The sequence below is a fragment of the Trachypithecus francoisi genome, unplaced genomic scaffold (genome assembly GCF_009764315.1).
Source record: "Trachypithecus francoisi isolate TF-2019V2 unplaced genomic scaffold, Tfra_2.0 Lachesis_group3, whole genome shotgun sequence".
Lineage (NCBI taxonomy): Eukaryota > Metazoa > Chordata > Mammalia > Primates > Cercopithecidae > Trachypithecus > Trachypithecus francoisi.
Window position 1 is genome coordinate 122,038,348 of NW_022681468.1, and position 12,728 is coordinate 122,051,075.

Here is a 12,728-nt window from a genome sequence, read left to right on the forward strand (position 1 = left end):
AAGAAATATCAAGTGTTGACAAAGATGAATATTCTGGAACACTCATATACTGCCAGTAGGAAAATAAGTCAGTGTAACCACGTTGGAAAACTGTTTGGCAGTATTTATTAAATCTGATCATATATAAACACTAAGACTCAGTAATTCCATTTTTTAATATATCTTCAATAGAAAGGCTACATATGTGCATTAAAAGATACCTACATATGTGCATTAAAAGGCAAGAATTAATAATTAAGGCATTAAAAGTACAAGAATGCTCATAATGACTGGGCACGGTGGCTCACGCCTGTCCTCCCAGCACTTTGGGAGGCCAAGGTGGGTGGGTCACCTGAGGTCAGGCGTTCGAGACCAGCCTGACAAATATGTTGAAACTCCGTCTCTACTAAAAATACAAAAATTAGCTGGGCGTGGTGGTGTGTGCCTGTAGTCCAAGCTACTCAGGAGGCCGAGACAGAATTGCAGGAGGTGGAGGTTGCAGTAAGCCGAGATCACACCACTGCACACTCCAGCCTGGGCGACAGAGCGAGACTCCGTCTCAAAAAGAAAAAAAAAAAAAAGAATGTTCATAGTAGTATTATTCCTAATAGCTCTATAGTATAAACCACTAAAATTCCCATCAACACTAGAATGAATACAAAATTGAAGCACATTCACAGATATTCATTCATATATTCATATATATTTATGCTTGATGCCTCTCTTTCCCTCACTCCTATTCAATAGTCAGTCCTCATGCTTCCACCAAAATATAACCTGAATTTGTTTACTGCTCTTCATTGCCATTGATACCATCCTCCTCATATCCACCATTATTTCTCACCTGGTTTACAGCAATAGTCATTTAACTACTCTCCAAGCTCCCACTATGATTTGTTATCTGCAAAACAGTTATTAAAACATACATCAGATCATCCCATACTCTGTTTAAATCCTTCAGTGGGTTCTCTCTGTTGGCAGAATTAAATGTAACTCTTCACTGTGGTTTGGAAGGCTGCCATGCTGATTCTAGTATAGTCTAAGGTATTTAAAAAGAAAGATCTTAAAGATACACTGAGTCGTTTAAATAAATTAAGGGTTCTTTATCTCTCATACACAGTTCAAAGGAAGACAGTCCTGGGTTGGCAGGGCAGTTCTGCAAGACTCAACATGGAGTTCCATCTCTGGCTCCAAAATGCGTGCCCAAGTTTCATCATCACATCTGCATCCCAGCTAGCCAGAAGAAGGAAAGGCAAAAGAGGGGCTATGCTTCTTTTCTCTAAGGAGCACAGTCCAGAACTTTTTCACCCTACTTCTGCTTAACATCTTCATTGTCCACAGCCTCCTCACATGGCACACCCAGCAGCAAGTAGGCCTGGGAAATGTCTTCAGTTAAAATGACATGTGCCGACCCACAATTCTATTACTATGGAGGTAGGGAAGAGTAAATATTGAGGACAACTCAGTCTTGGCTCTAGCCTACAGCACGTAATCCCTCTCTACTTCTCCACCTTCATCTCTTCCCTTTTTCTCCCTTGCTCATGGTTTGGCCTTCTTGCTCATTCCCTCTTAGTCCTCAGGGCCTTTGTCCCTGTGCTGTCATATATCTAAAATGCTCTTCTCTACATCTTTACATGACTGGCTTTTCTTCATCATTTGAATCTCAGCTCAAGCCTCCTATCTCTTCTGAGAGACATTCCTTGACCCTTCTCTCACAAGCAAAGTAGTCCCCTCCTTATCATTCTCTAACCCATATTGTTTTATTTCTAGCATTTATCACTAGCTTAAATTCTCATTTACTTATCTGCTTATTACCTGTCTCCCTCTAGAATATAAACACCATGAGAACAGAACCGTTGTCTGACATTTTCTGCTGGATCTCCAGCACCTAGATGCTACTGTGGATAAAACAACAACTCAACAAATATTTATGTATTTTTAAATATTAGGAAAAACTTATTTATATAACAAATAATTAAATATGAATTAATTCAGCCAAAACCTATCATTATATGACTGGGAAAACTGCAGCCCAGAGAAAGTAAATGGTTTGCCCAAGATTCTGCAACGAGTTACTAGATTCCCAGGTGGTCGGTGCTTCTCTCTAGCACCCTGTTTCATCCAGTACTTTCTTTGAAATCTTCTTCCATTATCTCAGCCCTCAGCAATTATTACTCTGAACTCCTGTGGCACTAGGCTTTAACATCCATTTGGTTTTTGTTCCATGTTACTTTATATCGTTATTTATCTTTATTATATCTGTCTTGTTTCCCCAGTCAAACTGTAAGCCCTTTGAAAATATGAACCTTCTAACACACACAGAGAACACAGGCCCTCAATATGTAATTTACAAAGATGGCTAAAGTTAATTTATTTTTATTTATTTATTTATTTTTTTGAGACGGAGTTTCGCCCTTGTTGCCCAGGCTGGAGTGCAGTGGCGTGATCTTCACTCACGGCAACCTCTGCCTCCCGGTTTCAAGCGATTCTCCTGCCTCAGCCTCCCAAAGAGCTGGGATTGCAGGCATGAGCCACCACGTCCACTAATTTTGTATTTGTAGTAGAGACAGGGTTTCATCATGTTGTCCAAGCTGGTCTCAAACTCCTGACTTCAGATGATTCACCTGCCTTGGCCTCCCAAAGTGCTGGGATTACAGGTGTGAGCCTGTACCCGGCCCAATTGATTTATTTACTAAAGTGAAACTCAGGATGATTACAACTTTCATCTTGTCCTATGATTGAGGACAAAAGTTGGCTACTAGAAGGCTAGATTTGGGGCAAAGATAATTTCTGTGTGTCCCCAACTGAACAGACACGCGAGAGTGTCTTACCTGCAGTTGGAATCTTACGTGCTTCATCAAAACTGTGCAGGGGAGCTGCTCTGGGTGTAATGGGTGGATTCTGAAAGGTAATCCTTGCTGTTGGTGGAATCAGCCCTCGTTCTATCATACTTAAAATCCCTAAAAGGAAACATTAATAGAATGTGAGTTTAATTCCAAGCAATTCCACAAAGTCAGAGCTCTATAAATTTCACAAGTGTAATTTACTCCATTCATCATCTTATTTGTGAGGGTACATCTAGTGCCTTAATCCTTTGCATGAAAAAATAGCTACAATACACATTCATTTAAATGTAATATTCTAACCCAAGGAAAAATGTCATTTCCAATGGCAGTAATACGAAATAAAATTGCACTAAGGTAATTTCATTTTAAGGTGGAAATATAATTTCAAGGCAAACTAAAACTTCTTTATACTTATGGTATTTTCAATCATTGGTAATACTATTGCTCTTTTTAAAATTCAGAGAAATCAGGCACACATTCTTAATAACTAAGGCGATCCTTTGTTCCAAAACAAGGAAATCTGTGTACTTGAAACCATGCCCCTGTTGTATAATCAGTCATGCTTTATAAAATAAGGAGTTATTTTCAGACATTTCTCATATCACCAGAAGATATTAATGCTCAGATAGGTTATTTTGATACAACTGGGCAAAATGGTTAGTATTAATGTAACTAATTCACAATTCCTAGCATTCATACTCTGTTACCATGGCTGGTGCCAAATCTTTTAAAGGATAAGAGGTATCATTAAATGAATGAATCAATGAATGATTGACCAAAGCCTGCTGTTAGAGGGAAAACTTTTGTTAAGGTGGATCTACTATATTGAAACCAGAAACCTAGAAACTTGGGGACGACTTGCAATAAATTTGTGGTAGGGCTTCAGTTTCTTCTTGTTCTTTTACATAATAGAAAGTAAGTAAAGAACTCTGGGTCTCAACAAAATCCTAGAATACAAACTGTGTATTCAAGTTGGCCTAAGTTGAAGAATTTGGCACACAACTTGGTCCCTTCTAAGAGGGACCAATATTATTTCCATTTACCTTATGACCTCTATACTATATTACTATTAAGAATGTCAGTCTAGTGTTATAGGAACCCAGTAGAATGATCACTGAAGGGTTGGAGAGCTGAAAAATAGTTCACTTATAAAACAATGATCCAAAGAGGAATCTTCAGTTTACTTACTGCAGACTCATTTAGGGGAAGAATTTCTTATTAAAAGCAAAGATTCCTGGGCCCCAGCTCAGACCTGTCCAAACTTCTGAGGACAGGGCCTAGTAATCTGCATTATTGAAGGCTCCAGGAGATATTCATGTGCACTAAAGTTTGAGAACCACTAGAATTGAGGCCCAGTAACATATACGTTAAATAAGCACTCCAGGTTAATCTTTTGTACTCTTAACACTTAAAAACTACTGATCCAGAGTATAACACTTAAGGACCTTTATGAAATTAGTACTTTGGGTTTTAATTTTTATAACACTAGATTGAACTACTTTAAAAATCTTGTTAAGACTAATTCTTTGTCCTCACAAATATTTTCCACCTATAAATATCAAATTTCATTTCCAAGAACTCTGCCTGTTTCGCAGATGTGAAAAACAGGTCTCCTTATAATTCAGTATATTTTCATTTCAAGAGTCAGTTTCATCCTCTGAGAATTCTGAAGACTATAAGCACGATTTCAACCCGTGCTCTAGTGCTGGTTGAGGCAATCATCTTAATTTCAGACAAACACATATGTGTGTCCATCTACTATTGGAAGGAAAAAGTTAAGACTTTGGAATAAGCAGAAGAGAATACTGAGTATCTTTTCATTGAAATGCTGGAACCTCTGAAGGTATCTGACCTATAGTCGTACAGGACTCTGCATGCATCTTTGTTTTGTTTTGCTTTTTTAGAGACAAGGTCTCATTCTGTTGATCAGGTTGAAGTGCAGTGGCACCATCACAGCTCACTGCACCCTTGAATGCCTGGGCTAAAGTGATCCTCCTGCTTTATCCTTCCAAGTAGCTGAAACTATTGGAATAGCACCATCACATCTGGCTTTTTTTTTTTTTTAATGTAGAGACTAGATTTCGCTATATTGTCCAGGCTAGTCTTGAACTCCTGGCTTCAACCAATCTTCCTGACTTGGGCTAGCAAGGTTTTGGGATTATAGGTGTGAGCCACTGTGCTAGGCGGCATCTTTGTTTTTAACTGTCCATTTTATAATTCCATAAAGATTAAGGTTCATTTGTAGAAATCTGATAAGAATGTCACTAATTCTTGTTTATACACATACAAATTTAAATTCTTACATGTGGAAGGACAAGTCCCTGAAAAGCCAGTTTTGCATCCATTTGCAAATTTATTTAAATACTCTCGATTTATAAACGTTGTCTATTTGGATTGTCCTTTGAATTTACTGTAACATCCTGCTAGTTCCCTCAATTAATAAGTTAATAAAGTCTTTGACATGTGTTCATTTTATATTTATATAAGAGTCATAATTCTACTTTTGAAAAAATCATCCTTTAACAGTTTTGCAGTTCCCACTGAGATGAGCAAAAAGGTCACCTGAAATCATCAGAAATGATGTATCTCAAAGGAAGCCAAGTCCAGGCATGATTTTTCTTGGCCCCCACAGGTTAATTTAAAGTTTCTTGTTTTTCTAATTTTAATTTTACTCTCTATCAATTTGTTTTTCTTTTTCATTCATTTATGGATGGCAAGTTATTCCCTGTTGGCAGCTGCCATGATTGGGAATCTGGTGATCTTTGGAAATGATCTAATGTCTTATAGAGAATATAGTTTGTTAGTTTTTGTCCATCTGTCTATTTTGAGCTCAAATTAGGAATTTCTTATTCACAAGGAAGGAGAACAACTCTTTGATATCTGGACTGGTAAGCTTTTTGTGTTTTTATTTTCTCTTTCTTTTTTTTTTCTTTTTCTTTCTTTTCTTTTCTTTTCTTTTCTTTTCTTTTTTTTAGACACTCTGTAGCCCAGGCTAGAGTACAGTGGCATGATCTCAGTTCACCGCAACCTCCGCCTCTAGGGCTTAAGCCATCCTCTTGCCTCAGCCTTCTGAGTAGCTGGGACTACAGGTTCACCACCATGCCCAGCTCATTTTGTATTTTTTGTTGCGGTTGGGGTTTTGCCATGTTGCCCAGGCTGGTCTCGAACTCCCGGACTCCAGCAATCTGTCTACCTTGGTAGCCTCCAAAGTGCTGGGATTAGAGGCATGAGCCACTGCGTCTGGCCACTGTGTTTATTCTCTATTTATCTGTGGCTGAAATGGTAGAATTGAGGATATACACTCTATCCGTACGTCTTTGTATCTGTAATTCAGAAAGTTCCTTATCTCACATTGTGAGTGTAGAATGTTTTCCTGTCTCCAGATGGCATTAATAAATTAGATCATAAAGGCTCTTAAAGGAATTCTGTTCTGATTGGCTTGTAGAGACAAATAAGTGCTTATATAAATTGAATATTCATAAAATTACCAAAAACAAAGAAATCAAACTTGTAATACTTTGAATGTGCTCCCTGGACCTCCCAAATTCAGAAACTCTCATTCAGTCTGTACTTTTCATGGCAATATAGTAATTTACATAGTTTCGATGCTGTTCTCTTTGTACTAAGATGTAATTAGAAAAATCACTATTGAGCCAATGCCTTGCCTAGAATTTTATATTTGAGAATAATGTTTATTTAATCAGGTATAACAAGTCACTTTTTTTTTTTTTGAGATGGAGTATCTCTCTGTTGCCCAGACTGGAGTGCAGTGTCATGATCTTGGCTCACTGCACCTCTGCCTCCTGGATTAAAGCAATTCTCGTGCCTCAGCCTCCCGAGTAGCTGGGATTACAGGTGCCCACCATCACACCTGGCTAATTTTTGTATTTTTAGTAGAGATGAGGTTTTGCCACGTTGGCCAGGCTGCTTTCAAACTCCTGACCTCAGGAGATCTGCTCGCCTTGGCCTCCCAAAGTGCTGGGATTACAGGTGTGAACCACTGTGCCCGGCCAACAAGTCACTTTTAAAGAATCAAGGTTGATACGTTATAGAGCCAATGCTTACAAAGTCCTCCCAGAAAAACTAGCCTGGTATATGGCTTACATGATTTTCAGCCTTTTAAGTGGTAAGGAAGGTTACATGCTATAACCCCAAGAACTTTAAGATACTTGGAGGACTTCTAGAAGAGAGAAATTTACCCAAATTTATAGGTCGTGCAGTTGAAATCTGATGAACAGAGTTTCTTGGGCTTGATTTCCTAGCCTTGGGATAGCAAATAATAGGGGATTTTATTCAGGCTGAGATTCCCTACAAAAACTTCCAACAAAGCAAATTTAAGGTAGTTTATATGGTAATGAACATTTTTGCTCCACCTATGTAAATTATCAGGCCAAACCTACTGAGACCAGCCTTATTCTGCGAATTTTTGGTTTTTGAGATTGTTTTGGTCAAAAGGGGAAAAGGTTATAATATATTTTTTTTAAGTTTTAGAATAAGCAAATGGGATCACTGGATACCCTTTTAATAGAGTCCTGAAATCTCCAGTGAATATCTGAGCCTAGCCTTTGATTAGGCTACTTACGACACTGTAGATATTGAGGTTACTTTGTAAATAACTGATCATAAAGCAAATAATTCTTTTTTTTTTTTTTTTTTTTTTTTTTGAGACGGAGTCTCCCTCTGTCGCCCAGGCTGGAGTGCAGTGGCCGGATCTCAGCTCACGGCAAGCTCCACCTCCCGGGTTTACGCCATTCTCCTGCCTCAGCCTCCCGAGTAGCTGGGACTACAGGCGCCAGCCACCTCGCCCGGCTAGCTTTTTTTGTTTTTTGTTTTTTTTTTTTAGTAGAGACGGGGTTTCACCGTGTTAGCCAGGATGGTCTGGAACTCCTGACCTCGTGATCCGCCCGTCTCGGCCTCCCAAAGTGCTGGGATTACAGGCTTGATTTTTTTTTTTTTTTTTTTTGAGATGGAGTCTTGCTTTGTTGCCCAGGCTGGAGTGCAATGGCACAATCTCAGCTCACTGCAACCTCTGCCTCCTGGGTTGAAGCAATTCTCCCACCTCAGCCTCCCGAGTAGCTGGGACTACAGTTGTGCGCCACCACACCCGGCTAATTTTTGTATTTTTAGTAGAGACGGGGTTTCACCACGTTGGCCAGGCTGATCTCAAACTCCTGACCTCAAGTGATCCACCAGTCTTGGCCTCCCAAAGTGCTGGGATTACAGGCGTGAGCCACCACGCCCAGCCAAGCAAATAATTCTTATCTATAGACATGAAAATAATTTCTGTCTGGTGAAGGGGAATTCTTCTCATGGGAAATCCAATTTTGCATTTATTTGCAAATTTATTTCAATATTACTGATCTACAAATGTGTCCATTCTTTGGATTCTCTTTGAACCGGTTGTTAACTGATGAATTAAATAAAAATCTTTGACCTGTGTTCATTTTACGTTTGTATGACAGTCGTGATTTTAGCTGTTTTTGAAAGTTATCCTTTAACACCATTGTTTTATTAAATCCTCATCCATGTTTAATAAAACACCATGTTTTATTAAATCCACTCTTTCCTGTTGAATAGATTAAGAATTAGAAGTTCATTCATTCTCTCATTCATTTAACTAATAAAGTGCCTATTAGGTGTCAAGAACTATTCTGTGGGCTGGGGATGCAGTGGCGAACCAGAAAGACCTCATGGAGCCTCTAGTGGTGAAGAAGATATTAAATAGATTTAAAATAAATATATTATGATAAACTGTGATAATCTCTGAAGGAAAAGGACAGGTGCTTGAGGAAGTGACCCTTACTGGCAGAGGAAAAGGCACTTGTGAAGGCCTGATCTGCAAATGTGCTTGGCCTGATAAAGATTTGAGAGAAGGCCTACGTGACTAAGTATAAAGACAGCTGAGTGGGATGAGAAATGGAGATGTAGGTGAGGGCCAGATCAAGTACGCAAGTATGCCTTGTTCATAGAGTTCAGAGTTTATTCTAAGACAAGAGCAATTTGCCTCAGGTCACAGAGCCAAGCTGAAATTTGGTCTATGTAATGTAAAACTTGTATTCTTAACCATTTGGAGGGGTGGGGCAAAGCTTTCTTTTTTGGATTTAGCCAGGTATTCAAGAAAAAGTAGGAAAGTTTAAAGTTCATTTTTCAAAATGATTCTCTCTTCTGCATGTTATTAGTCTTTCACCTCATTCTGGACCTGTGTAGATCTGGGGTGAGGCTTAAACAACATTTAAGGGCATTAGAAACACCTAAAAAAAATAGACATTGTATTTATATTTCTGTGGCTTGTGGCTTCCTGATATTCATAGTATCTTGCACAATACCAGACATATTGCAAGTACGCAATATATGTCGATTAATTTATTAATCCCTAATATTATGGTAGGCCATGTGTTCTCACGAAGATAATTTAGAAATGAAAATGTGATTTTTTTTCTGGATGAAGTTGCCAAAATTCTAGATTTACCTTTATTTTGTGGCAATTTTTTATTGTCTCTATTGCTAAAGCATAGTAGAGAGATAGATAGACAGACAGACAGACAGACAGAAGGATATATCGATTCATTCATTCATTCATTCACTATTTCATTCATCCTAATTTGGTTCAGGAAGAATGTAAGATGGTATTAAAGCAAGAAATGGGAACACTCTGCTGGTGTTATTTAGTATTCCCAGGAAGTAAATATTACATAAGCTAACTAGAAAGCAAATGTCACAAAGATTGCTGAACAATGGTTTATAAATATTAAAGTTGTGAGCTTAACAAATCCAGAGACTTATAATAATCTCAGGTTATCTATCACCAGCAGACAGAGGATGCAGTAGCTAGAAGCTGGAGAACTTTGGATTTCCAGGTGGCAAAAGAACCTTTGGGAACCAGCTTTGGGTCCTAAATATTCCAGACCAATGGACAGAAAGTGAGATAAGAAGTAATTAAAGACCATCTCACTAAGTTATATTTGAGATAGGAAAGGGATCCACTTAGGCATTCTTTAACACTTTGGTCAATTAAATTAAATACCAGAGATGGTTACACTTAGGACATTCAGTATTTGGTCACTTGTTTGCTTATTCTTTCATTTTCTTATTCACTCAACCTACACTTAGTATCTACAAAATGCTGGATATGGTTCTAGGTGCTAGAGATACTGAGATAAAGATGAAATCCTTTGCTTAAAAACAAAATCCACTGGTTTCACAAGACTAGAGTTTAGACTAAAACATGCATAGTTTAAACACTAATTACATTAATTCTGGCTTCATATTTCCTTATAATAGGATATTGAAATAAATTTTTAAAATGCTACCAGAATAATAATATATCAGAAATGATCTGCTCAGAAACTTAATAAACTCTAATGCTATCACATAAACACAATGATCATTTTAATAGGTAATAACACCATCTATATTTAATATAATCAATATTAAATAAAATTAAATTTAATATAATCAATATTAAATCCATAGAATGATGAATTTTAAAGGTGGAAGGGACTCTAGTGATTGTCTTGTCCAACTTTTTGATTTACAGAGCAGGAAACTCAGACCAGAGTGTGGACCTGACTTGTCTGAGGTCACCCAGGAGAATCAGTAGGTGAGCCAGAGTCCAAATTCAGGCCTCCGATCCTACCTCAACGCTCTTTCTCTTAAGTTCCTAAACACATAAAATGGCTATCGAATCACTAACCTTTGCGGGCATCTGCTTGTAAGACTGGTATAGGAGTGAAATAGGGATCTGTGCGATGAGAAGATGGCAGAACCGTGAGGTTGGATACGGTAGACCCTTTGATTAACTTTGGAACCTTTACCTAGATAATCAAAAATTTGTTTCAGCAAACATTTCTGCCTTCACAGTGAACACAGTTTTCTTCTTGTAAACAATAAAGTTATGAATAGTTGCATTAAGTTTTAATAAAGTAGCAATATCAGCTCTAATTTTATTGTTCATGAATACTCTGTGCTATTGTCTACTACTGTCAGGAGTTTGTGTAATTTAAAATAGTTAATTAAATCCAATTAACACGTTGTGGTTTCCACTATATAAAGTCAACATAGTAGTTAATAAAAGAACTATTAAGATTTTGTTCAATTTTAATGACTACAATATAAAAATGCTAAATCTTGACAGAGGAGGTTTTGAATACAGCAAAGTTTTGTACCAAAAAATTTCCCAGGAAATAAATGTTAGAGTGTTAACGTTAAAAAAAAACCCTGGAAGAATTAAAAGATAAACATATCAATCAATATTAATCCTAAGTAGATTTTTTTGCAGATCTCAGAGATGGTTACAAAGATACAATATCTGGATTAGTTATAGAAGATAATTACTTTTCCTAAAGTCATAAAATGTTTTTATTACAGTTGTGAAATATGAATTGTTTCTATTAAATGGTTTCTAGATTTTGAAGATTACATATATTGCATATAAATCACATTTGATTGTATAGTCCAACTACACTATTTTTAGCTTTATTATAGGAGTTTATGAATTACCTGGGTTCTCTCAGCAGGGAAGATGCAACTGTTTGGTATTTATAGACTGAATTTTCAAGTCATTTTCCAAACATTAATTAATTTGCACAACTTCCAAGGGAACTAGGTAACAGTTTGCTATTTAACTAATAAAGAACTTAAGACATAAAGATTAGATTTGTTTCAGGCCATACAGTATACTAGATATGCACAGATTATTCAATTCTGAAATTAATCTGATTTTACATTAGTAAAATTTGCCATTGGACTCAGTGGCACAATACCTTATTGCCATTAAAGTCATAGTGACTTTAAGGAAAAACAAAGGGAAAGCTTCATCAAGACCAGATACTTATTACAAAATAAGTATCTATTAGCTGAGAAATGTCTGGACAAAGGGTTAGGGCCCCCACTGCCAGGATGTGGTAACATCATGAATATCAAACACTTTGATGATGTTTGGTAAATAAATATAAATAGTATTTTGAATAGGAAAGAATAGACTGTTAGTGCAATCTGTGTCTCCCCAGGTGAGTCAGAAGGGGAAAGGGAGGTGCTACCAGCCTCACTTTAATGAGAGTGTGGGACTCATAAGAAGATTTATTTATTATGAGACTTTGGTCTTCCTGATCCACCTTGGTTTCTTGCCCTCATCCTCAGCTCTCCTCTCCCCACCTCATCACCAGACATGAGTAGCTTCCAGGATCTCCTCCTAATCAGGGAGGCTGAGATATCCAATGCACTGTGCTCTAGAAGGCATGTACATAGCTGAGGAAATTCAATATCAAAAGTGGCAGGGTCTCCACTTGTCTGATTGATATAGGGGTCAGTGAGACAAAGGTAAATCGGAGGAGGACAGAAAGATTCAACTTAAATAAACCTGTCAAGCACTGTGATGATGTAAAATATAGGCTTGGCAGTTTCAGGACACAGAGCATAATTTATCTGGATTTTCTGAAAGCCTTTGACAAAGAACACCTGACAACCTGCTCTAGCAAGCTAAAGCAGCAGGATCCAACATAAAACACAATATAAAGGATGACACAAAGGAGAGGAGAGTAGGCAGGTGATGTTCAGACTCTATCAGGCAATCAGCACATTCATAACACTGCTTTAATTGTTTCAATTGCATCAGTCTCAACAATGTAAAAACCAGATCGAAGAACTATGCTGAAAAGGCAGTGAGGTGACAGTGTGTGTAGTATGTGTGCGTGCACGTGTGTGTATGTGTGTGTGTGTATGTGTTGGGGAATGGAAGGTCGTATTTTCGTTGACAGAAATAAATCCCTCAGATAGCGTCGGAAAGGAAACATCTGCCCACTCTGCTGTCCTGTTCCATGGTAAGGATAACCACTTCTGCGTATGCTTGGTGGGAGGGTGAAGGAATGAAACGACCTTCAGCATTTACTGAGCACTTACTATATA

At 37.7% G+C, this 12,728-nt stretch overlaps 1 protein-coding gene across 7 annotated transcripts in view; it reads right to left on the reverse strand.

Moving 5' to 3' along the window:
* IQCH (IQ motif containing H) overlaps window positions 1-12,728 on the reverse strand; it is a 256,264-nt gene that overhangs the window by 160,378 nt on the left and 83,158 nt on the right. For all 7 annotated transcript variants that reach the window (XM_033189642.1, XM_033189645.1, XM_033189641.1 and 4 more), the window contains exons 6-7: window positions 10,519-10,639; window positions 2,811-2,939 (exon numbers count right to left, since the gene is read on the reverse strand). In XM_033189642.1, the coding sequence (XP_033045533.1) occupies window positions 2,811-2,939; window positions 10,519-10,639 (250 nt within the window). The remainder of the gene's footprint in view (window positions 1-2,810; window positions 2,940-10,518; window positions 10,640-12,728) is intronic.